The sequence below is a fragment of the Coregonus clupeaformis genome, chromosome 1 (genome assembly GCF_020615455.1).
Source record: "Coregonus clupeaformis isolate EN_2021a chromosome 1, ASM2061545v1, whole genome shotgun sequence".
Lineage (NCBI taxonomy): Eukaryota > Metazoa > Chordata > Actinopteri > Salmoniformes > Salmonidae > Coregonus > Coregonus clupeaformis.
In genome coordinates, this window is record NC_059192.1 from 99,230,939 (window position 1) to 99,256,557 (window position 25,619).

Consider the following 25,619-nt stretch of genomic DNA (forward strand, 5'->3'; position numbering starts at 1 on the left):
AAAAATCTCTGAAGCTGGAGACTCTTATCTCCCTCAATAACTTTAAGCATCAGTTGTCAGAGCACCTTACCGATCACTGCACCTGTACACAGCCCATCTGAAATTAGCCCACCCAACTACCTCATCCCTATATTGTTATTTATTTTGCTCTTTTGCACCCCAGTATCTCTATTTGCACATAATCTCTTGCACATCTAGCATTCCAGTGTTAATACTATTGTAATTATTCTGCACTATAGCCTATTTATTGCCTTACCTCCATAACTTGCTACATTTGCACACACTGTATATATATTTTCTGTTGTATTTCTGACTTTATGTTTTTTTTACCCCATATGTAACTCTGTGTTGTTTTTATTGCACTACTTTGCTTTATCTTGGCCAGGTCGCAGTTGTAAATGAGAACCTGTTCTCAACTGGCTTACCTGGTTAAATAAAGGTGAAATATTTTTTTTTTTTAAATGTATAATATTATCACCTGTTATAAGTATGTATGAAACGCTGCAAACGCTGCAATATTTCTTAAATCAACAAATCAATCATAATCATGTTCAATATCATCATACATTGTCTTTCTATGTCGTAATGACACATTTCACACAAACCTAATTCCTTTTAAATTGGAACCAAATTATTTCATGGAAATAGTAGTAGAGGAGGACAGAATTGGTGTTACTTTCTGTCTGTGTGTGGCTGAAGACCACAGCATCAGTTCATCTTGGTATCAGAACAGCATTGGTTTATAAGGGAGAAACTGGTCAGCTGGAAAGACTAAGATAGATACAGTAGGACCAAGTCAGGTGTATGTTACATTTGCTTCTCTACACGTGCAGGACTGAAACTTGGGAATCAGAACTGTCAGCCTTACAGACTGGCCTCAGTTTCTCTAGGACTGCTGTGTGTTCTCTTGCTGACCGCAGTCATAAGTCTATCTGTACACTGTGAGTATTCAACAATCACAGGTGGTAGGGTGTGAGTGTGTGTGTGTGTGTGTGTGTGTATAAAGAAACATAAAATGATACATTTGTTCTCTGTTCCATCACAGATGGCAATGACTACAATCAACCATACTTCAGAGAAGGAAGAACTTCAGACTAGTTACGAAAACCTGACTAAGGAGAGAGACCAGCTGGAGACTTCTTTCAACGCCTTGAATAAAGACAGAGACCAGTTACAGACCCATTTTAACACCTTGATTGAAGAGAAATACCAGTTACAAAGGAAAATGTCAGTGCTGGAAATAAATATTTCAGAAGAACTGGGTGAGTATGTATGTTGCGCTAATAACTGTGAATTTGAGTTGATGTGAAAAAATTATAATGATATATTGAAGTTATATGACTGTATTAACCACTATGCTCTCCTTCTGCAGGATAATATCCTGTCAGTTGGATGATATTCAAGTCTAGCTGTTATTACCTCTCTTATGAGAAGAAAACCTGGAGTCAAAGAAGAGCATAATGTAATAATAGAGGAGAGGACCTTGTGATCATAAACAGTAGAGACAAACAGGTGAGAGAGAAGGTGAAAGAGAGGGAGAGAGACAGATACAGACAGACAGAGATAATAAACATACCAACTATGTTTTCCCCAGGTGTTTCTGAATAAATTGGCTAACAATCTGAAGGGACCTGGAAATTGGTGGATGGAACAACTCTAACTACAACACAGTGAGTAAAATACAGATGAATCTTTTAGATACTTGTTTATTGTACTAAATGCTGAAGACTTAATATAATGTCCCTCTAAACTTGTTGGCTCTTAGGTTCTGGAGACAAGGACAGCCAAATAATCATCTGGGTAGTGAGGATTGTGTGGTCTTTAACAGTTTCAATACTTCACCCTACTTGGGATCTATTCAGTCATGTGAATGACAAGCCTTGCTCACAGACTAATCAATGGGTATGCGAGGGCACATCGAAAGTGTCATAATGTACGATAACATCCTTTCACTATACGAAAATATAATGCAATGTCCTTTTGAGTTAGCAATAGCTTTAGCATATATTCTTGACAAAAATCTAATTTGAACAATAACATAATAATCGACATCAGTACATTTGATTTTGGTTTTATTGATGTAATAGAATGGCAATTAGTAGTGCAATTGTAATATTATAGCTAATGTAGTATGTACAAGTTAAATGCACAATCTTTAAACTATAATTTAGTTAATGTCAGATGTGATAATATTACACCCATACACTGAGTGTACAAAACATTATGAACACCTGCTCTTTGCATGACATAGACTGACCAGGTGAATCCAGGTGAAAGCTATGATCCCTTATTGGTGTCACTTGTTTAATCCACCACAATCAGTGTAGATGAAGGGGAGGAGACAGGTTAAGAAGGATTTGTAAGCCTTGAGACAATTGAGACATGGATTGTGTATGTGTGCAATGCTGCTGGGATTTTTATGATCAACTGTTTCCTGTGTGTTTCAAGTATGGTCCACCACCCAAAGGACATCCAGCCAACTTGACACAACTGTGGGAAGCATTGGAGTCAACATGGGCCAGCCTCCCTGTGGAACGCTTTCGACACCTTGTAGAGTCCATGCCCCGATTAATTGAGGCTGTTCTTAGAGCAAAAGGGGGTGCAACTCAATATCAGGAAGGTGTTCCTAATGTTTTGTACACTCAGTGTACATTTAAAAAGCTAAGAGAACAGTAGTGAGTGAATTCATTGTATCCTACATTATTGTATTATCGTATCCAGCATTCTAAAAATAAATGCATTGATTGTTAATTTGCTCATGTGATTTTTTTTGTTTGTTGCATATACGTATTTGTAAGTCTGTCACCATATTTTTTAAGTTATACTAATTAAGTTATGGCATGTACAGTATTTTTTTTTCTGGCCTTTGGGAAACCAACTCACAAGGATTGGGAGAGAGTGAGTGTGGGTAATGTTGGCCAATTCACGTGTGGGCGTAGAGTTGAGGGTCAGTGCACGCTGGGTCAAACAGTAGTTGAATCACAATAGTCTCCTTTCCTTCATCTGAATTCATGTGGTTAAAAAACAGAACTGCTGAAAGCAAATACATCCACAATATTACTTTCACATATCCCATGTTTCAGATCAGTGCATTTGAAGCAGAGGAGAGGAAGCAACTGAAGACTATTGAGATACAACCGGTGAAGGAGGTTGGCTTCAAGAGAGAGTTTGCATCTGTGGGTATTCTACACTAGCGTCCGACCCAGGACAAGGTCAAATCATTCATTTATTGTAAGGTGATTTCTGTGAAGCCATTTGTGTCAGAGCCTGACTTAACAGGATAGACCTAAAGTGTCAGATAAAACTATCTGGGACTGGGACTGGACAAAGAGAGGACAGAGATCCGGTATGGACACACATTTGATGGCACACACACACCAATGGATAATAATCAGAAAACACAATCTTTTTCAATTATCTGTTTTAAAGTCAATATGAAATTCAACAGAATTATATACACATTAGTTTGTGTTTCAACTCCACATTAGGTGATTAACCTCATGTTCTAGAAGTTATGACTGACTGCAAATTACGCAGCATTGGGGTTTGCGTGATCGTGGCCAAGTCTATGTGCACGAGTACGTACACAGGGAGAGGCTGCGACGCACAGCTTGCCACAACTTTTAAGAACATGCAATTTATTATTACGTGTGACTAGGTGCAAGGTCCATTGACGTACATTTTAATCTTGCCTTCAAAGTTACATAAAACGTTATTGTGCACTCACAGTAATTTACAGTAAAGCTAATGCAGACTTGAAAACACACATAGTCCCGAGCAGGGTTCTTATGACAATGTTTCAGTTTGGTTTCCTTGCATGGCAGTCCCTCTCTCTCACCTCTTACCTAGGCAACAATCAGTCATGTGAATAATCAGTCTATCACAGTCACAGACTAGTCACCACATCTTCTGAAAGTAGTGGAGAGGCCGGCCACTCACCTTGAATAAGGTACTAACTTTAACGTGTGTGTGTCTGTGTGTAAGTTTATGTATGCGCAGTGCTTGACTCATTTTGGGTGCTGGTACTGTGGTGCAGGTGCTCCCCAATACTTTTGAGCAAATATTCTATAAGAGGAACAGGAGCTCAAGCTCTGGATGTCTGTGTGTTTGTGTGTGTGTGTGTGTGTCCATGCTTGCGTGTGTGTAGGGTTTTTCAATGCAGCAGTGTGTTATGAACATTACTATCTGGTGGTGGGTGTTATTGGCAACATACTTGTTTGAAAAAGTCAAACGTTTCTTGATATTGGTTTTAGTAATCTACTTTGATGCCTGAATTTCACTCCCCCATTCTCCCTGTCTCTGTCTCTCTAGCATTTTCTCTCTGTCCCTCTCTCTCTCTCTCTCTCTCTCTCTCTCTCTCTCTCTCTCTCTCTCTCTCTCGCTCTCTCTCTCTCTCTCTCTCTCTCTCTCTCTCTCACTGTCTCTCCAACCCCCCTTCTATCTCTCTATCCCTACAGTTCAAGATGGTGCGGTCTGTCAGAGAAGAAGGTAGTCGGCTCAGCACCATACAAGACCTTAAGGACTCTGGCTTCGGCCGTCCTTCCCCCACGACAAGGCCTCAAGCTCCTCTTCTGGTTCGCCAACGAATGCGTGGCGTTCAATCACCATGGCAAAATGCTGGTACAGTGCCACCCTGAGAGAGGCGACTTCGGCTTCCACTACTTTGGCAACTTCGAGGAGTTTCTCCCAGTTCTATTGCGAGACCACAGGGAAAGCTACTTCGAGGTGGGCAACCTGAACACAGAGACCTATTCCAAAGCCAAGGACCTACCGGACTATGTGAGTGTCACGGTTTACTAAGCCAGAACCCAGAAGCAGACCAGGACAAGGTAAGTGGAAACAAAGGTGAGTGTTTATTTAACTGATCCACGAGTGATGCTGAATAATCCAGGGAACAGAGCGGGCGGCGTGGATGAGTGGTTGAGGGTGCAGTAGTTGGTCCAATGATGGCTCGGCAGCCGCCGACCATCAGGCAGAGGTTGGGTGAAGGTTCCGGACGAGTGACTGCAGGTAGAACAAAACGGAGGTAAGCATACAACAAGCAAACAAGGTGCAAAACAACAAAACTAATGCTCTAAGCTCTAAGACTGATCCGCTGATAAACATACTGTTCATGGCTAACGATCCGGCAGGGAATGGATGTCAGGTCAGGGCTTAAGAAGGGTGATGATCAGGACCAGGTGTGCAGATTGCTGATGAGATGCAGGTGCGGTTAATCGGGAGATCTCCCGCCTAGCAACGTTGCCCGGCAACCAGGCAGGGAGCGTTCCAGAACCCTCGGGAAACAGGAGATCCCGAGCAGAAAAACTAGTACACAGACAGGAACCGACTCAGACTGCAGGGATCGTTACAGTACCCCCCCTCCGACGAACGCCACCGGGCGGACTCCCCGGAGCGCCAGGATGGAGGCGGTAGAAGTCACGAATGAGGTCAGCATCTAGGATCTGTCGCCGCGGAATCCAACTCCTCTCTTCAGGACCATACCCCTCCCAGTCCACGAGATACTGGAAACCCCGGCCCCGCCGTCTGGAATCCATGATGCGTCGCACCGTGTAGGCAGGACCACCTCCGATCATCCGAGGAGGAGGAGGAGGAGGCGAAGGAGGCAACAGAGGACTGAGGAGAACAGGCTTGAGGCAGGAGACATGAAAGGTGGGATGGACTCTGAGCGTTCTCGGTAGTTTGAGTCGAACCGCAACCGGATTGATCACCTTCTCCACCACAAACGGACCAATGAACTTCGGTGACAACTTCCTAGACTCAGTCCGTAAAGGAAGATCCCGTGTGGCCAACCAGACCCTATCTCCGATGGTATAGGTGGGAGCGGGGATCCGGCGACGATTCGCCTGGAGCTGATACCGGTCCGAAACTCTAAGGAGTGCCTTTCTGGCCCGATGCCAGGTCCGGTGGCAACGACGAATATGGGCCTGAACAGAGGGCACTGAGAGCTCCTTCTCCTGAGAAGGGAACAAGGGAGGTTGGTAGCCATACAGGCACTGGAAGGGAGACATCCCAGTGGCAGATGTAGGGAGAGTATTGTGGGCATACTCAACCCAAGGCAACTGAGAGACCCAGGAGGTGGGGTTGGAGGAGACAAGGCAGCGTAGCGTGGATTCCATCTTCTGGTTGGCTCTCTCCGCCTGACCATTAGATTGGGGGTGAAAACCAGATGTGAGACTGACGGTAGCTCCAATGGCCAAACAGAAGGACTTCCAGACAGCAGAGGTAAACTGAGGGCCACGGTCGGAAACGATATCACTGGGCAAACCGTGGACCCTGAAAACCTCCCCTAACCAGGATCTCGGACGTCTCCGAGGCAGAGGGAAGCTTGGCAATTGGCACAAAGTGGGCGAACTTGCTGAATCTGTCCACGATAGTCAGAACGACCGTGTTCCCCTCAGAAGAGGGCAACCCAGTGACAAAGTCCAGGGCCAGATGCGACCATGGTCGCCGGGGAATAGGAAGGGGGGTGAAGTAGTCCAGAGCTGGGCCGATTGGTACTCTTATTCTGCGCACACACTGGACAGGCAGCAACAAAACCCCGAGTATCCTCGGCCATGGCAGGCCACCAAAAACGTCTGCGAAGAAACGCCATCGTCCGAGCCACGCCAGGGTGACAAGCCATCTTGCTGGCGTGGGACCATTTGAGGACAGCAGGACGAACCGACTCAGGCACAAACAACCGACCGGGTGGACCGTTACCGGGACCGGGCTGCGTCCGAAGGGCCGCCATCACCTCCTCCTCAATCTTCCACATAACTGCTCCCACGACGCAGTTCCGGGGGAGAATTGTCTCGGTCTTGGACCCACTCTCTTCCGTCTTGGAGAACATCCGGGACAAGGCGTCCGCCTTGCCGTTCTTAGATCCAGGTCGGAACGTCAGGGAAAAATTGAATCGTCCGAAAAACAACGCCCACCTGGCCTGACGGGAGTTGAGACGTCTAGCCGATTGCACGTAAGCAAGATTCTTGTGGTCAGTCCAGACAATAAACGGTTGCTCCGCCCCTCCAACCAGTGGCGCCACTCCTCCAAGGCAAGTTTCACCGCGAGAAGCTCCCGGTTACCCACATCGTAGTTCCTCTCCGCAGGCGAAAGGCGACGAGAGTAGTAGGAGCAGGGATGGAGTTTACTGTCCGTGGAGCATCGCTGCGACAGGATGGCGCCAACTCCCACATCAGACGCGTCCACTTCAACGACGAACTGACGGGCCGTGTCCGGTTGAGAGAGAATCGGTGCGTTGGTGAATCGCCTCTTCAAATCCAGAAACGCTCGATCCGCCTCCGGATTCCACTTGAAGGTCCTGATACTGGAAGTCAAGGCAGTTAACGGAGCGGCCACACGGCTGTAATCCCGGATGAATCTGCGGTAGAAATTCGCAAACCCCAAAAATCTCTGGAGCTGCAATCTCGTACCGGGCTGGGCCCATTCCAGAACCGCTCTAACCTTCTCCTGGTCCATCCTAATCTCTCCCCTGGAGATGATGTACCCGAGAAAGGATGTCGTGTGGGCGTGAAACTCGCACTTCTCGGCCTTCACGAACAGGCGATTCTCCAACAATCGCTGCAGAACCTGCCGGACATGCTGGACGTGGTCGGAAGGTTCCTTCGAGAAGATCAGAATGTCATCCAGGTAAACAAACACAAAGAGACCGATCATATCTCTCAGGACGTCGTTCACCATACTCTGGAATACCGCTGGAGCATTGGTCAGTCCAAACGGCATCACCTGATACTCGAAGTGACCCATCGGTGTATTGAAACCCGTCAACCACTCGTCCCCCTCTCTGATCCGGACCATGTGATACGCATTGCGTAGGTCTAGCTTGGTGAACACCGTAGCACCCTGTAAGGAGTCGAAGGCAGAACTCATCAAGGGCAGGGGATACTTGTTCTTGACCGTGATGTCATTCAACCCCCGATAATCAATACACGGTCGAAGAGAGCCATCCTTCTTACCCACAAAGAAGAATCCTGCCCCCAGGGGTGATGACGAGGGACGAACGAGACCAGCAGCTAGGGACTCCTTGATGTAGGTCTCCAAAGCCTCACGTTCAGGTCGGGAGATACTGTATAACCTTCCCTTGGGGTAGACAGCTCCAGGGAACAGGTTGATGGCACAATCATATGGTCGGTGGGGAGGGAGTGACAGAGCCTTCTGCTTACTGAACACTTCCCCCAAATCGTGATATGTCTCGGGAACCAGGGACAAATCTGGGGGGTTTAGCCTCAATCACCTGACTGGGAACCGAATGGGGACAGGCAGTCTTGAGACAGTTAGCATGACAATCAAGGCTCCAACTCGTTACCTTGCCCGTCACCCAATCGAACGTGGGATTGTGTTCCTTCAGCCAGGGGTATCCAAGGACCAGAGGAACATGGGAAGACGGCAGAATGAAGAATGAAATCATCTCAGAATGATTCCCCGACAACAGCATCTTAACCGGTTCAGTCCTCATCGTGATACGTGCCAGACTACTGCCGTCCAGAGTGGTAGCTTCAATGGCTTCCGGCAATTGCTCCTTGGAAAGCCCCAGCTGTTCCACCAACTCGGCATCAAGAAAGCTTCCATCGGCACCTGAATCGATAAAAGCGTTAATCGCTAAGCTCTGATTCCTGTTCATAAGGGTAGCCGGGAAACGGGGTCTGACAGAGGTATTGAGAGGTCGAAACTGGCTCGCTAAAAGTCCTCCCAACTTTAGCGAGCCGCGCAGTTTGACGACCGCCGGGAACAAGTGGCGAGGTAATGTCCCGAACCACCACAGTAGAGGCAACAGTTAGTCCTACGTCTGTGTTGGCGCTCCTCCTTGGTTAACCCGTGCCGCCCCACTTGCATGGGTTCAGAATCGGGAGACAGGACCTCTCCACTAATCCTGTGTGGTGGACGATGATCGACGTATTCTGGTCCAATCCCCGACCCGACTGGAACCTGAGAAGCTGATCGGTTGGACGGGACCCATTGCTTCTCCCTCCTTCGCTCTCGGACTCGATTATCCACCCGAATAGACAAGGCTACCAAGCTGTCCAGGTCACTAGGCTCCGGATAGGAGATCAACTCATCCTTGAGCTGCTCCGACAGACCCTGGTAAAAGGCCGCTTGCAGAGACTCCTCATTCCACCCACTCTCCACAGCCAACGTCTTGAACTCGATCACGAAGTCGGCCACGCTGCGAGTTCCTTGGCGAAGCGAAAATAGGCGCCTAGCTGCGTCCCTCCCTCGGACGGAATGGTCGAAGAGCTTCCTCATCTCGGCCGTGAACCCCTGGTATGAAGCCATGCAGGGATCCTGTCGTTCCCAAACGGCTGAAGCCCACTCCAGCGCTCGACCACGCAGCAACTCAATCACAAAGGCTATCCTAGCCTTGTCTGTGGCATAAGAGTAGGGCTGTAGATCGAACACTAACCCACACTGCATAAGGAAGGAACGGCATCTTCCCAGCTCCCCCTCATATTTATCCGGCGTCGGAACCTTGGGCTCACGGAAGGACACAGCTCCAGAAGCGGCAGGCGAGATGGGTGAAACCGGTAGTGGATCCTCCACCGGAAACTTGCGCTGGTTCTGGACCTCCGTCAGACCGGTAGAAAGGTTCCGAACTGACAACGCGATCTCCTGTAGTACCGTGCTATGATGGCCCAACATCTTCTCCTGATGGGTAATGGCATGGCGAACAGAGTCCAGGTCCGCTGGGTTCATTACTGGCCGGATCGTTCTGTCACGGTTTACTAAGCCAGAACCCAGAAGCAGACCAGGACAAGGTAAGTGGAAACAAAGGTGAGTGTTTATTTAACTGATCCACGAGTGATGCTGAATAATCCAGGGAACAGAGCGGGCGGCGTGGATGAGTGGTTGAGGGTGCAGTAGTTGGTCCAATGATGGCTCGGCAGCCGCCGACCATCAGGCAGAGGTTGGGTGAAGGTTCCGGACGAGTGACTGCAGGTAGAACAAAACGGAGGTAAGCATACAACAAGCAAACAAGGTGCAAAACAACAAAACTAATGCTCTAAGCTCTAAGACTGATCCGCTGATAAACATACTGTTCATGGCTAACGATCCGGCAGGGAATGGATGTCAGGTCAGGGCTTAAGAAGGGTGATGATCAGGACCAGGTGTGCAGATTGCTGATGAGATGCAGGTGCGGTTAATCGGGAGATCTCCCGCCTAGCAACGTTGCCCGGCAACCAGGCAGGGAGCGTTCCAGAACCCTCGGGAAACAGGAGATCCCGAGCAGAAAAACTAGTACACAGACAGGAACCGACTCAGACTGCAGGGATCGTTACAGTGAGACAGGACTACGGGCTATCCCTGGGCTACCGCTGATGCAACAAGGACCGCATCATCATCAGGCTGAGGCAAGGGGACGTGACAGCCACCTATGTCACCGAGCACAAGGGAGTTTGACTCCGAACGCACCCACCTTGTAAATCTGGATTTGATCCGCATCATCTGGGACCCTGAGCTGGAGCTTGCGACATTCCTGGACAAGACTGGCTACATGGGGCTGTTGCTGAGAGAGCGCCTCCTCAGAGCTTTCAAGGTCTTCATCTTGTTTGTGGTCTTCCTGGTGATCGCTTCTATCATTTTGAGCATCTTAGGGAAGTTGTAGAGACAGGAGTCTGATGTTAGCCATTGTGCGTTTATAGGTTAAGTACATAGGTAATTTGCCATAGTGTTTTGGTTGGTTAGGTCATAAGCCCAGTAAATACAATAGTTATATTATTTTATAAATAGTCAAATAGTTATGTTTCAAATAGTCTCCCGAGTGGCGCAGTGGTCTAAGGCACTGCATCGCAGTGCTAGCTGTGCCACTAGAGATTCTGGTTTGAATCCAGGCTCTGTCGTAGCCGGCCGTGACCGGGAGACCCATGGGGCGGCAGGGATGTAGCTCAGTTGGTAGAGCATGGCGTTTGCAACGCCAAGGTTGTGGGTTCGATTCCCACGGGGGGCCAGTATGATTTTTTTTATTTTTATAATGTATGCACTCACTAACTGTAAGTCGCTCTGGATAAGGGCGTCTGCTAAATGACTAAAATGTAAATGTTATTAGGTCTATTTGTAATAGATTATATATCTGTTTAAAAACATGAATTTACATGAATGAAAACTATTTTTCTGTGATTATTTTGAATAAAAATCAAAGAAGAAAAGAAGACTAATTAGCCAATGTCTCTTGCTGTTGTTTCATTATAACAAAAATCGGATGTCATCTCAGGGGAGTATGACTCCGAACCCCCAGAACGATCAGGTCCGGACCAGAACACCTGGGACGATTTGGTTCGAACCACTTGGGATCCGGAGCAGCACCAGACCACGTCCCAGTTGGGACTATTGCTGAGACAACGGTTCACCAGAGTCTTTGTAGTCATGCTAGTGGTCCTCCTGGTCATCACTTTCATCGTTTTGGTCATCTTAGGGAAGTTGTAGAGATAGCAGTCATTGTAGTTGTTGTGCTGCTGTTGGTCCATCAGGGTTGGGGTCAATTCTATTTAAATTCAGTCAATTCAGGAAGTAAACTGAAATTCTAATTTTTCCTAACGGTAAAGTTTTGAGAAATTATTGAATTGAAATGGAATTGATCCCAACCCTGAGGTCCATAGATCATTTCTCAGGGGTAAATAAAATAGTTTATTATGTTTTATGATTATGTTAACTCAATACTTATAGCACATTACTCTTGTATGTCTTTCTACACTCACACTCGCACTTGTCTTTTCTCACTAGCACTGATTTTGCGCAGATTTTCCTTCCAAAGACTGTGATATGTGGTTGTCTTTACCTTCCATAGTCGAATGCACTGAATGTAAGTCGCTGTGGATAAGAGTGTCTGCTAAATTACTAAAATGTGAAATGTAATGTAATGTTTTTAAATATTTTTGTAATCGATAAGATATTATCAGATTTTTTATGTGACAATTTAGAATAAAATAAAAAGAAGACAAGTTGAATAACTTGTCTTTATTTCAACTCTGTGATATATCTCTGTTCTTTATACCATAGGGAACAGAAACCTCTCTAATACACACACACACACACACACACACACACACACACACACACACACACACACACACACACACACACACACACACACACACACACACACACACACACACACACACACACACACACACACACACACACACTACATAAACACCTGGCCTTTGTCACCTCTCTCTCTCTCTCTCTCTCTCTCTCTCTCTCTCTCTCTCTCTCTCTCTCTCTCTCTCTCTCTCTCTCTCGCACATATAAAGTGCATAAACACTTTTTCTCACCTCATTGCAATTTGGACTGTAGGGACATTCAGAGCATCGGTGAGACAAGACAGCATACTAAGACAGAGAGACAGAGACTATACACACAATACATCTTATCGTCATCATTGAGATATGGAGATAGAAGAGGACATTTATGCCAATGTAGAGGAGGTATGTGTTAAAGGCTATGGTGATCTGGCTGCAGGTTATGAGACTTTACACCAGAGTCCACAGGCTGGAACAAGTAAGTGTATTTTACAGACAATAATGACTGAGAAGTACATTTTGATATGAGTACACTCCAACGTAAAGGTATTTAAATACATCCGAGTGAGGATAAAAGCCTCAGATCCAGACACCTCCGAATATTCTCCACATGGGCCAAATAGCAATTTAAATTAGTATGATAAATAGTCCCCCTTGTTGTGCAAAATGTCATCTCGATTCAGCTGGGGATCAACTAAAATACAATCCAGAGTGCTCCGAAATCTAATTCACATATAAATGCGACAGTACTTTATTGTCCCACATCGGTCATAGAGCTGAGGGGATAGCAGATGTAAACAGTGGGCCTAAGGGGCAAAGTAGCTTTAAAATAAGTACTCTGGCTACAATATCAATATAAATAAGTTTATTATCATCATTAATGAGAAACGGTGAGGCAATTAGTGGAAAGGGACGTAATTTTTGGAGGGACTTAAACATTTTCAAGCATTATCTTTAAATGTTTATATATAATTTGTATAGAAATGAGAGTAGAGGAGGACAGAAATTCATTTTACCCAACTTTCTGTCCTGATGGGGTTGAAGACCACAAGACTCAGTTCCTCTTGGTATAAGAGCATTGGTTTGTGAGGTGATTGTAACCACTTGTTTCTCTACATCTGCAGGACTGAAGCATGGGAATCAGAACTCTCCTCCTTGGAGGCTGGCTACAATTTCTCTGGGCCTGCTGTGTGTTCTCTTACTGATCACAATCATAAGCCTCTCTGTGCACTGTGAGTATTCAACGCACATGTTTGCCTGCATGTGTATTTATGTGTGTGTTTGTGAATGTGTGTGTATGTGTGTGCATGTGTGTGCAAAAAATATTGTTTGTGTGCGCTCTCTTCTCTTTTCAATCACAGATGATGAACCCTATAATGAACTGTCCAGACTCCAGACTTCATACAACAACCTGACTGAGGAGAAACTCCAGTTACAGAGGACAGTTTCAGAGCAGGAGAAGAAGATATCAGAGCTTGGTAAGTATGCTGTTGTAAGAATGTGAATGTAGGGGATAGTGTATGATATTATGATCAGTAGCAAATGTTCTGTATTATATAAATATGGTATATAACAATTGGTCTGTATACCTGAATTAGCTGTACTCATTCTCTTTCTATAGGACCCTGTCCTGATGGTTGGAGGAGAATCAGATGTAGTTGTTATTACTTGTCTAATAACAGTAAAACTTGGAGTGAGAGCAGACAAGACTGCAGAGAGAGAGGAGCAGACCTGGTGATCATAAACAGCAGAGAGGAACAGGTTTGTATGTTGGTGCCTGAGAGAGAGAGAGAGAGAGAGAGAGAGAGAGAGAGAGAGAGAGAGAGAGAGAGAGAGAGAGAGAGAGAGAGAGAGAGAGAGAGAGAGAGAGAGAGAGAGAGAGAGAGAGAGAGAGAGAGAGAGAGAGAGAGACTAAACTTACCGCTTTGTTGTATGCAGAAGTTTCTAAACAAATTGGGGGAAAAAATGTATTTCTGGATTGGTCTAACTGACTCAGAGAAGGAAGGGAGCTGGAAATGGGTGGATGGAACAACACCAACCACAACACAGTGAGTGAAATGCAGAGTAACATATCAATTACAATGCAGCAGGCACAGTAACCAATGATCACTAGTTTTTCCTCCTGGGTTGACTGTTAACTGAACTGGTTGGTTCATAGATTCTGGAGAGAAGGAGAGCCAAATAATGCCCAGGGGGATGAGAACTGTGCAGTCTTCAACAGCTTCAGCGATAACCTGGGAAATATACAATCATGGAATGACCAGCCTTGCTCATTGCTTATCCATTGGGTATGCAACTACACACCTAAAGTGTCCTCCTAATAGGCCTACACATCATGATGGCATCTGCCCACAGGAGAAATACTGAATTCCAAAAACTAAGCAGTGCATCTCCTACAAGTTGATGCTGACAAGGCCTGCCAGGAAAACGGATGACCCATAACACATGTAAAAAAGGCCCACTAATTAGCTAATGATTAAAATTAATGAAAGTTAAAATTGAATCTACGTCAGACGTTAATTCTTCAAGTCGGCTGTTTTGGCATGTGTTTTGGATAATCTGAATACCCTTTTGAATTTGCAATTGCGTTTAGATTTGCTCTTACATTAAGGTTAATCCTTCCTGCATTTCAGTAGTAGCACATATTGCTGTCACGACCTCCTCCGAAGCTGCCTCCTCTCTTTGTTCGGGCAGGCTTCGGCGTTCGTCGTCACCGGCCTTCTAGCCACTGCCGCTCCTCATATCTTCATTCCATTTGTTTTGTCTTGTTTATTACACACACCTGGTTCATATCCCCTCATCAGTACCTGTACAAGTGTTCACTCTGCCCCCTGATCTTTGTGTGTGATTGTTTATTGTAGAGGAGATTATAGCTTGGTGGATCTTGATTCTATTGTGTATTGCTGGGTTATTCACCCGTCTGCCTTTATTTCCCAAGTGCGCCGTTTGTCCGCACTGGTGTGTATTACGCATTGCTGCGTACCTCTGTTTATTGATTAAACCATTAATTCCGTGATTTCCTCTCCTGCGTCTGACGCCGTCCAACATCACCCGCTACAATTGCAGAATAAATTAATAAAACTCTTTGCAAAACATTCCAGTTAACTATGACTAACATGCTCCCTCTACTGCCCAGAAAGGCATATAGAAGGTCATAGTGCAGAACATTACAGTATTAGGTAGAATTACTTAAGATTGCTTAAGAGAATTGATTGCGTTGTAATATGAGAATGAAAGTAACCTGAAAGCTGATGCGACATGTAGGTTCAGTCATAATCTAACCATCCAACAGTGGCTTCAACTGTGAACAAGACAGCTGCTTTAAACTGATCATTTCTTTGTCAGATGGAATGATTTTACAAATAAAAATTTTGGAAGCTAAGAGATCAGCCATCTTTGAATTTATTGTATCGTGCACACTGACAAAAGTATTGATAATTTTAGCTTTTTCATGTGCTTTTTTAGAAATCTGCGTTGTGTTGTCAAAATAGAAAACACTCATGCTCAATATTTTTTATATAATAATGTAACTTAATCAAATTACGATATTCTATCAATAACTATAATTATGTGAACCAGAGCTTGGTCAGCGACCTAGCCACTGACCATTCTTGACCATTTTCTCTATGGATCCCAGGCTTGAGCCAATCTATTTGTGTGGCTATTTTGAATACAATATAGAAATTGTCCAGTATTTTATTCACCTCAATTGAACAAAATACAATTATGTTTCTTTACATGAATATTGGGGAAAAGAATCCTCTCTCTCTCTCTCTCTCTCTCTCTCTCTCTCTCTCTCTCTCTCTCTCTCTCTCTCTCTCTCTCTCTCTCTCTCTCTCTCTCTCTCTCTCTCTCTCTCTCTCTCTCATACATAGAGTGCATACACACGCTTGTCACCTCATTTCAATTTGGACTGTGGACTGAATTCATTCTCAGAGCATCAGTGAGACAGGAGACAAAGAGGGAGAGAGAGACAGAGACTATAGAGTTACACAGTATACACCAACTGTTATCATTGAGATATGGAGATAGAAGAGGACATCTATGCCAATGTAGAGGAGGTCAGTGTGAAAGGCTGTGATGATCTGGCTGCAGGTTATGAGACTTTACACCAGAGTCCACAGGCTGGAACAAGTAAGTGTGTTTACATATTCTTACACACATCTTAATTTATTCATTAAGTTTACTTTGCAGGACAATGCACAAAAAAAAACCATAAGTCTGAGAGGAACCGAGAAATGATGCGTCACACCATATTTAGTTAATTGCTACTTTCCATCTGTAGTCCCTGGGCAGGTGAACATCTAATCATGGAAATATTCTATACAAAACTGACAACATAAATACATCAGACATTATAAAAACAGTGATCAGGACATTTACATTTACATTTACATTTACGTCATTTAGCAGACGCTCTTATCCAGAGCGACTTACAAATTGGTGCATTCACCCCATAGCCAGTGGGATAACCACTTTACAATTTTTTTTTTTTTTTTTTTTTTATAGGGGGTGGGGGTAGAAGGATTACTTTATCCTATCCCAGGTATTCCTTAAAGAGGTGGGGTTTCAAATGTCTCCGGAAGGTGGTGAGTGACTCCGCTGTCCTGGCGTCGTGAGGGAGCTTGTTCCACCATTGGGGTGCCAGAGCAGCGAACAGTTTTGACTGGGCTGAGCGGGAACTATGCTTCCGCAGAGGAAGGGGAGCCAGCAGGCCAGAGGTGGATGAACGCAATGCCCTCGTTTGGGTGTAGGGACTGATCAGAGCCTGAAGGTACAGAGGTGCCGTTCCCCTCACAGCTCCATAGGCAAGCACCATGGTCTTGTAACAGATGCGAGCTTCAACTGGAAGCCAGTGGAGTGTGCGGAGGAGCGGGGTGACGTGAGAGAACTTGGGAAGGTTGAACACCAGACGGGCTGCGGCATTCTGGATGAGTTGTAGGGGTTTGTAGGATTACTTTATCCTATCCCAGGTATTCCTTAAAGAGGTGGGGTTTCAAATGTCTCCGGAAGGTGGTGAGTGACTCCGCTGTCCTGGCGTCGTGAGGGAGCTTGTTCCACCATTGGGGTGCCAGAGCAGCGAACAGTTTTGACTGGGCTGAGCGGGAACTATGCTTCCGCAGAGGAAGGGGAGCCAGCAGGCCAGAGGTGGATGAACGCAATGCCCTCGTTTGGGTGTAGGGACTGATCAGAGCCTGAAGGTACAGAGGTGCCGTTCCCCTCACAGCTCCATAGGCAAGCACCATGGTCTTGTAACAGATGCGAGCTTCAACTGGAAGCCAGTGGAGTGTGCGGAGGAGCGGGGTGACGTGAGAGAACTTGGGAAGGTTGAACACCAGACGGGCTGCGGCATTCTGGATGAGTTGTAGGGGTTTAATGGCACAGGCAGGGAGCCCAGCCAACAGCGAGTTGCAGTAATCCAGACGGGAGATGACAAGTGCATGGATTAGGACCTGTGCCGCTTCCTGTGTAAGGCAGGGTCGTACTCTCCGAATGTTGTAGAGCATGAACCTGCAGGATCGGGTCACCGCCTTGATGTTAGCGGAGAACGACAGGGTGTTGTCCAGGGTCACGCCAAGGCTCTTCGCACTCTGGGAGGAGGACACAACGGAGTTGTCAACCGTGATGGCGAGATCATGGAACGGGCAGTCCTTCCCCGGGAGGAAGAGCAGCTCCGTCTTGCCAAGGTTCAGCTTGAGGTTGTGATCTGTCATCCATACTGATATGTCTGCCAGACATGCAGAGATGCGATTCGCCACCTGGTTATCAGAAGGGGGAAAGGAGAAGATTAGTTGTGTATCGTCAGCGTAGCAATGATAGGAGAGGCCATGTGAGGATATGACAGAGCCAAGTGACTTGGTGTATAGGTAGAATAGGTGAGGGCCTAGAACTGAGCCCTGGGGGACACCAGTGGTGAGAGCACGTGGTGCGGAGACAGCTTCTCGCCACGCCACTTGGTAGGAGCGACCGGTCAGGTAGGACGCAATCCAGGAGTGAGCCGCGCCGGAGATGCCCAGCTCGGAGAGGGTGGAGAGGAGGATCTGATGGTTCACAGTATCAAAGGCAGCAGACAGGTCTAGTAGGACAAGAGCAGAGGAGAGAGAGTTAGCTTTAGCAGTGCGGAGAGCCTCCGTGACACAGAGAAGAGCAGTCTCAGTTGAATGACCAGTCCTGAAACCTGACTGGTTTGGATCAAGGAGGTCATTCTGAGAGAGATAGCAAGAGAGTTGGCTAAAGACGGCACGCTCAATAGTTTTGGAAAGAAAAGAAAGAAGGGATACAGGTCTGTAGTTGTTGACATCAGTGGGATCGAGTGTTGGTTTTTTGAGAAGGGGTGCAACTCTCGCTCTCTTGAAGACGGAAGGGACATAGCCAGCGGTCAAGGATGAGTTGATCAGCGAGTTGTTGGGCGGCCTGCAGTCACAAGTCGCAAGATTTTATCTGGAGAGAGAGGGGAGAAAGAAGTCAAAGCATAGGGTAGGGCAGTGTGAGCAGGACCAGCAGTGCCATTAGACTTAACAAACGAAGATCGGATGTCGTCAACCTTCTTTTCAAAGTGGTTGACGAAGTCATCCACAGAGAGAGAGGAGGGGGGGAGGATTCAGCAGGGAGGAGAATATGGCAAAGAGCTTCCTAGGGTTAGAGGCAGATGCTTGGAATTTAGAGTGGTAGAAAGTGGCCTAAGCAGCAGAAACAGATGAAGAAAATGTAGAGAGGAGGGAGTGAAAAGATGCCAGGTCGGCAGGGAGTTTAGTTTTCTTCCATTTCCGCTCCGCTGGCCGGAGCTCTGTTCTGTGAGCTCGCAATGAGTCATCAAGCCACGGAGCTGGAGGGGAGGACCGAGCCGGCCGGGAGGATAGGGGACACAGAGAGTCAAAGGATGCAGAAAGGGAGGAGAGGAGGGTTGAGGAGGCAGAATCAGGAGATTGGAGGGAGAAGGATTGAGCAGAGGGAAGAGATGATAGGATGGAAGAGGAGAGAGTAGTGGGAGAGAGAGAGCGAAGGTTGCGGCGGCGCATTACCATCTGTGTAGGGGCAGAGTGAGTAGTGTTGGAGGAGAGTGAGAGAGAAAAGGATACAAAGTAGTGGTCGGAGACATGGAGGGGAGTTGCAGTGAGATTAGTAGAAGAGCAGCATCTAGTAAAGATGAGGTCAAGCGTATTGCCTGCCTTGTGAGTAGGGGGGGACGGTGAGAGGGTGAGGTCAAAAGAGGAGAGGAGTGGAAAGAAGGAGGCAGAGAGAAATGAGTCAAATGTAGACGTAGGGAGGTTGAAATCACCCAAGACTGTGAGGGGTGAGCCATCCTCAGGAAAGGAACTTATCAAGGCGTCAAGCTCATTGATGAACTCTCCAAGGGAACCTGGAGGGCGATAGATGACACGGATATTAAGCTTAAATGGGCTAGTGACTGTGACAGCATGGAATTCAAATGAGGACATAGACAGATTGGTTAGGGGAAAAATTGAGAATGTCCACTTGGGAGAGATGAGGATTCCTGTGCCACCACCCCTCTGACCAGATGCTCTCGGGGTATGCGAGAACACATGGTCAGACGAGGAGAGAGCAGTAGGAGTAGCAGTGTTTTCAGTGGTAATCCATGTTTCCGTCAGCGCCAGGAAGTCGAGGGACTGGAGGGTAGCATAGGCTGGGATGAAGTCAGCCTTGTTGGCAGCAGAACGGCAGTTCCAGAGGCTGCCTGAGACCTGGAACTCCAGGTGTGTGGTGCGTGCAGGGACCACCAGGTTAGAGAGGCAGCAGCCACGCGGTGTGAGGCGTTTGTGTAGCCTGTGCGGAGAGGAGAGAACAGGGATAGGCAGAGGCATAGTTGACAGGCTGCAGCAGATGGCTACAATAATGCAGAGGAGATCGGAATAAAATGAACTAAACATCTGGGAAATGAGAGAGCCACAACTCCCAAATATAACTCTCCCAACTTCCACCTCAGAAACTGATTAGTGACATTTATCAACACAGACGTCAACACATTGCACTGAGAAAGTGAAACACATTGCTGTTGCACAGAAATTGAAATATATGTGTACTCAAATTAAAGATGTATTACAAATGGAGGGGACATGGAGGGGACATATTGCTAACACTAACATACTGTGATGAGGTGATGTTGAAGGAGTCAGGCGCAGGAGGGTTACGCAGCAAGGCGTCAAAAAACGCTCCAATGCGCAAAACATGCGCACTGGAAAATACAAGGCACACAGGAAAATATCCTGGCGATACAAAATACACGAAGCTCCACCGAGCTTGACTATCCTCCACAATAAACAATCACACACAAAGACAAGGGCGCAGAGGGAACAATTGTACAGGTACTGATGAGGGGATATGAACCAGGTGTGTGTAATAAACAAGACAAAACAAATGGAATGATGAGATGAGGAGCAGCAGTGGCTAGAAGGCCGGTGACGACGACTGCCGAAGCCTGCCCGAACAAGGAGAGGAGGCAGCTTCGGAGGGAGTCGTGACACATACTGCTAATACTAAAGGCATGTATAATATTATCACCTGTTATAAGTATGTATGAAACGCTGCAAACGCTGCAATGTTTCTTAAATCAACAAATCAATCATAATCATGTTCAATATCATCATACATTGTCTTTCTATGTCGTAATGACACATTTCACACAAAACTAATTCCTTTTAAATTGGAACAAAATTATTTCATGGAAATAGTAGTAGAGGAGGACAGAATTGGTGTTACTTTCTGTCTGTGTGTGGCTGAAGACCACAGCATCAGTTCATCTTGGTATCAGAACAGCATTGGTTTATAAGGGAGAAACTGGTCAGCTGGAAAGACTAAGATAGATACAGTAGGACCAAGTCAGGTGTATGTTACATTTGCTTCTCTACACGTGCAGGACTGAAACTTGGGAATCAGAACTGTCAGCCTTACAGACTGGCCTCAGTTTCTCTAGGACTGCTGTGTGTTCTCTTGCTGACCGCAGTCATAAGTCTGTCTGTACACTGTGAATATTCAACAATCACAGGTGGTAGGGTGTGTGTGTGTGTGTAACAAAACATAAAATGATACATTTGTTCTCTGTTCCATCACAGATGGCAATGACTACAATCAACCATACTTCAGAGAAGGAAGAACTTCAGACTAGTTACGAAAACCTGACTAAGGAGAGAGACCAGCTGGAGACTTCTTTCAACGCCTTGAATAAAGACAGAGACCAGTTACGGACCAATTTTAACACCTTGATTGAAGATAAATACCAGTTACAAAGGAAAATGTCAGAGCTGGAAATAAATATTTCAGAAGAACTGGGTGAGTATGTATGTTGCGCTTATAACTGTGAATTTGAGTTGATGTGAAAAAATTATAATGATGTATTGAAGTTATATGACTGTATTAACCAATATGCTCTCCTTCTGCAGGATAATATCCTGTCAGTTGGATGAGATTCAAGTCTAGCTGTTATTACCTCTCTTATGAGAAAAAAACCTGGAGTCAGAGAAGAGCATAATGTAATAATAGAGGAGAGGACCTTGTGATCATAAACAGTAGAGACAAACAGGTGAGAGAGAAGGTGAAAGAGAGGGAGAGAGACAGATACAGACAGGCATAGATAATAAACATACTAACTATGTTTTCCCCAGGTGTTTCTGAATAAATTGGCTAACAATCTGAAGGGACCTGGAAATTGGTGGATGGAACAACTCTAACTACAACACAGTGAGTAAAATACAGATGAATCTTGTAGATACTTGTTTATTGTACTAAATGCTGAAGACTTAATATAATGTCCCTCTAAACTTGTTGGCTCTTAGGTTCTGGCAACAAGAACAGCCAAATAATCATCTGGGTAATGAGGATTGTGTGATCTTTAACAGTTTCAATACTTCACCCTACTTGGGATCTATTCAGTCATGTGAATGACAAGCCTTGCTCACAGACTAATCAATGGGTATGCGAGGGCACATCGAAAGTGTCATAATGTACGATAACATCCTTTCACTATACGAAAATATAATGCAATGTCCTTTTGAGTTAGCAATAGCTTTAGCATATATTCTAGACAAAAATCTAATTTGAACAATAACATAATAATCGACATCAGTACATTTGATTTTGGTTTTATTGATGTAATAGAATGGCAATTAGTAGTGCAATTGTAATATTATAGCTAATGTAGTATGTACAAGTTAAATGCACAATCTTTAAACTATGATTTAGTTAATGTCAGATGTGATAATATTACACCCATACACTGAGTGTACAAAACATTATGAACACCTGCTCTTTGCATGACATAGACTGACGAGGTGAATCCAAGTGAAAGCTATGATCCCTTATTGGTGTCACTTGTTTAATCCACTACAATCAGTGTAGATGAAGGGGAGGAGACAGGTTAAGAAGGATTTGTAAGCATTGAGACAATTGAGACATGGATTGTGTATGTGTGCAATGCTGCTGGGATTTTTATGATCAACAGTTTCCCGTGTGTTTCAAGAATGGTCCACCACCCAAAGGACATCCAGCCAACTTACATTTACATTTACATTTACGTCATTTAGCAGACGCTCTTATCCAGAGCGACTTACAAATTGGTGCATTCACCCTATAGCCAGTGGGATAACCACTTTACAATTTTCTATTTGTTAACTTTTTTTATTTAAATTTTCTTTCTTTATTTATTTTTTTAAATTTTTTTTTTTTTTTGGGGGGGGTAGAAGGATTACTTTATCCTATCCCAGGTATTCCTTAAAGAGGTGGGGTTTCAAATGTCTCCGGAAGGTGGTGAGTGACTCCGCTGTCCTGGCGTCGTGAGGGAGCTTGTTCCACCATTGGGGTACCAGAGCAGCGAACAGTTTTGACTGGGCTGAGCGGGAACTATGCTTCCGCAGAGGAAGGGGAGCCAGCAAGCCAGAGATGGATGAACGCAATGCCCTCGTTTGGGTGTAGGGACTGATCAGAGCCTGAAGGTACGGAGGTGCCGTTCCCCTCACTGCTCCATAGGCAAGCACCATGGTCTTGTAACGGATGCGAGCTTCAACTGGAAGCCAGTGGAGTGTGCGGAGGAGGGGGGTGACGTGAGAGAACTTGGGAAGGTTGAACACCAGACGGGCTGCGGCATTCTGGATGAGTTGTAGGGGTTTAATGGCACAGGCAGGGAGCCCAGCCAACAACGAGTTGCAGTAATCCAGACGGGAGATGACAAGTGCCTGGATTAGGACCTGTGCCGCTTCCTGTGTAAGGCAGGGTCGTACTCTCCGAATGTTGTAGAGCATGAACCTGCAGGATCGGGTCACCGCCTTGATGTTAGCGGAGAACGACAGGGTGTTGTCCAGGGTCACGCCAAGGCTCTTCGCACTCTGGGAGGAGGACACAACGGAGTTGTCAACCGTGATGGCGAGATCATGGAACGGGCAGTCCTTCCCCGGGAGGAAGAGCAGCTCCGTCTTGCCAGGGTTCAGCTTGAGGTGGTGATCCGTCATCCATACTGATATGTCTGCCAGACATGCAGAGATGCGATTCGCCACCTGGTTATCAGAAGGGGGAAACTTGACACAACTGTGGGAAGCATTGGAGTCAACATGGGCCAGCCTCCCTGTGGAACGCTTTCGACACCTTGTAGAGTCCATGCCCCGATTAATTGAGGCTGTTCTTAGAGCAAAAGGGGGTGCAACTCAATATTAGGAAGGTGTTCCTAATGTTTTGTACACTCAGTGTACATTTAAAAAGCTAAGAGAACAGTAGTGAGTGAATTCATTGTATCCTACATTCTTGTATTATCGTATCCAGCATTCTAAAAAAAAATCATTAATTGTTAATTTGCGCATGTGATTTTGTTTGTTTGTTGCATATACGTATTTGTAAGTCTGTCACCCTATTTTTTAAGTTATACTAATTAAGTTATGGCATGTACAGTATTTTTTTTTCTGGCCTTTGGGAAACCAACTCACAAGGATTGGGAGAGAGTTAGTGTGGGTAATGTTGGCCAATTCACGTGTGGGCGTAGAGTTGAGGGTCAGTGCACGCTGGGTCAAACAGTAGTTGAATCACAATAGTCTCCTTTCCTTCATCTGAATTCATGTGGTTAAAAAACAGAACTGCTGAAAGCAAATACATCCACAATATTACTTTCACGTATCCCATGTTTCAGATCAGTGCATTTGAAGCAGAGGAGAGGAAGCAACTGAAGACTATTGAGATACAACCGGTGAAGGAGGTTGGCTTCAAGAGAGAGTTTGCATCTGTGGGTAGTCTACACTAGCGTCCGACCCAGGACAAGGTCAAATCATTCATTTATTGTAAGGTGATTGTGTCAGAGCCTGACTTAACAGGATAGACCTAAAGTGTCAGATAAAACTATCTGGGACTGGGACTGAACAAAGAGAGGACAGAGATCCGGTATGGACATACATTTGATGGCACACACACACCAATGGATAATAATCAGAAAACACAATCTTTTTCAATTATCTGTTTTAAAGTCAATATGAAATTCAACAGAATTATATACACATTAGTTTGTGTTTCAACTCCACATTAGGTGATTAACCTCATGTTCTAGAAGTTATGACTGACTGCAAATTACGCAGCATTGGGGTTTGCGTGATCGTGGCCAAGTCTATGTGCACGAGTACGTACACAGGGAGAGGCTGCAACGCACAGCTTGCCACAACTTTTAAGAACATGCAATTTATTATTACGTGTGACTAGGTGCAAGGTCCATTGACGTACATTTTAATCTTGCCTTCAAAGTTACATAAAACATTATTGTGCACTCACAGTAATTTACAGTAAAGCTAATGCAGACTTGAAAACACACATAGTCCCGAGCAGGGTTCTTATGACAATGTTTCAGTTTGGTTTCCTTGCATGGCAGTCCCTCTCTCTCACCTCTTACCTAGGCAACAATCAGTCATGTGAATAATCAGTCTATCACAGTCACAGACTAGTCACCACATCTTCTGAAAGTAGTGGAGAGGCCGGCCACTCACCATAAATAAGGTACTAACTTTAACGTGTGTGTGTCTGTGTGTAAGTTTATGTATGCGCAGTGCTTGACTCATTTTGGGTGCTGGTACTGTGGTGCAGGTGCTCCCCAATACTTTTGAGCAAATATTCTATAAGAGGAACAGGAGCTCAAGCACTGGATGTCTGTGTGTGTGTGTGTGTGTGTGTGTCCATGCTTGCATGTGTGTAGGGTTTTTCAATGCAGCAGTGTGTTATGAACATTATTATCTGGTGGTGGGTGTTATTAGCAACATACTTGTTTGAAAAAGTCAAACGTTTCTTGATATTGGTTTTACTAATCTACTTTGATGCCTGAATATCACTCCCCCATTCTCCCTTTCTCTGTCTCTCTCTCTCTCTAGCATTTTCTCTCTGTCCCTCTCCCTCTCTCTCTCTCTCTCTCTCTCTCTATCTCTCTCTCTCTCTCTCTCTCTCTCTCCAACCCCCCTTCTATCTCTCTATCCCTACAGTTCAATATGGTGCAGTCTGTCAGAGAAGAAGGTAGTCGGCTCAGCACCATACAAGACCTTAAGGACTCTGGCTTCGGCCGTCCTTCCCCCCGACAAGGCCTCAAGCTCCTCTTCTGGTTCGCCAACGAATGCGTGGCGTTCAATCACCATG

At 45.6% G+C, this 25,619-nt stretch overlaps 1 protein-coding gene and 2 long non-coding RNA genes across 4 annotated transcripts; all 3 read left to right on the top strand.

Annotated features, from left to right (window-relative positions):
- The first annotated feature begins 489 nt into the window (after positions 1-489).
- LOC121560706 lies at positions 490-24,408 on the top strand. Its single transcript, XR_005999060.2, has 5 exons — positions 490-962; positions 21,019-21,302; positions 21,413-21,552; positions 21,635-21,710; positions 24,142-24,408. It is a non-coding gene; the product is annotated as an uncharacterized LOC121560706 (long non-coding RNA).
- On the top strand, positions 1,416-4,340 carry LOC121560708. Its single transcript, XR_005999061.2, has 3 exons — positions 1,416-1,512; positions 1,595-1,670; positions 3,084-4,340. It is a non-coding gene; the product is annotated as an uncharacterized LOC121560708 (long non-coding RNA).
- On the top strand, positions 12,233-14,746 carry LOC121560703 (C-type lectin domain family 4 member E-like). 2 transcript variants are annotated; one of them, XM_045223644.1, is made up of 6 exons: positions 12,233-12,492; positions 13,139-13,246; positions 13,376-13,492; positions 13,636-13,775; positions 13,953-14,062; positions 14,173-14,746. In XM_045223644.1, the coding sequence occupies exons 1-6, from the start codon at positions 12,381-12,383 to the stop codon at positions 14,333-14,335; spliced, it is 750 nt and encodes a 249-aa protein (XP_045079579.1). In that variant the 5' UTR covers positions 12,233-12,380; the 3' UTR covers positions 14,336-14,746. The 2 variants fall into 2 exon arrangements, with proteins under 2 accessions (XP_045079579.1, XP_045079578.1); XM_045223643.1 differs by having other exon boundaries at positions 13,139-13,492.
- Positions 24,409-25,619: the final 1,211 nt, after the last annotated feature.

What these genes read in the sequence shown, in the direction of transcription:
- LOC121560703 (XM_045223643.1), top strand. Translation starts at nt 12,381, where the DNA reads ATGGAGATAGAAGAGGACATTTATGCCAATGTAGAGGAGGTATGTGTT. An exon ending in GAGTCCACAGGCTGGAACAA is followed by an intron (nt 12,493 to 13,138) that starts GTAAGTGTATTT and finishes CTACATCTGCAG; the next exon opens with GACTGAAGCATGGGAATCAG. An exon ending in ACAACACCAACCACAACACA is followed by an intron (nt 14,063 to 14,172) that starts GTGAGTGAAATG and finishes GTTGGTTCATAG; the next exon opens with ATTCTGGAGAGAAGGAGAGC.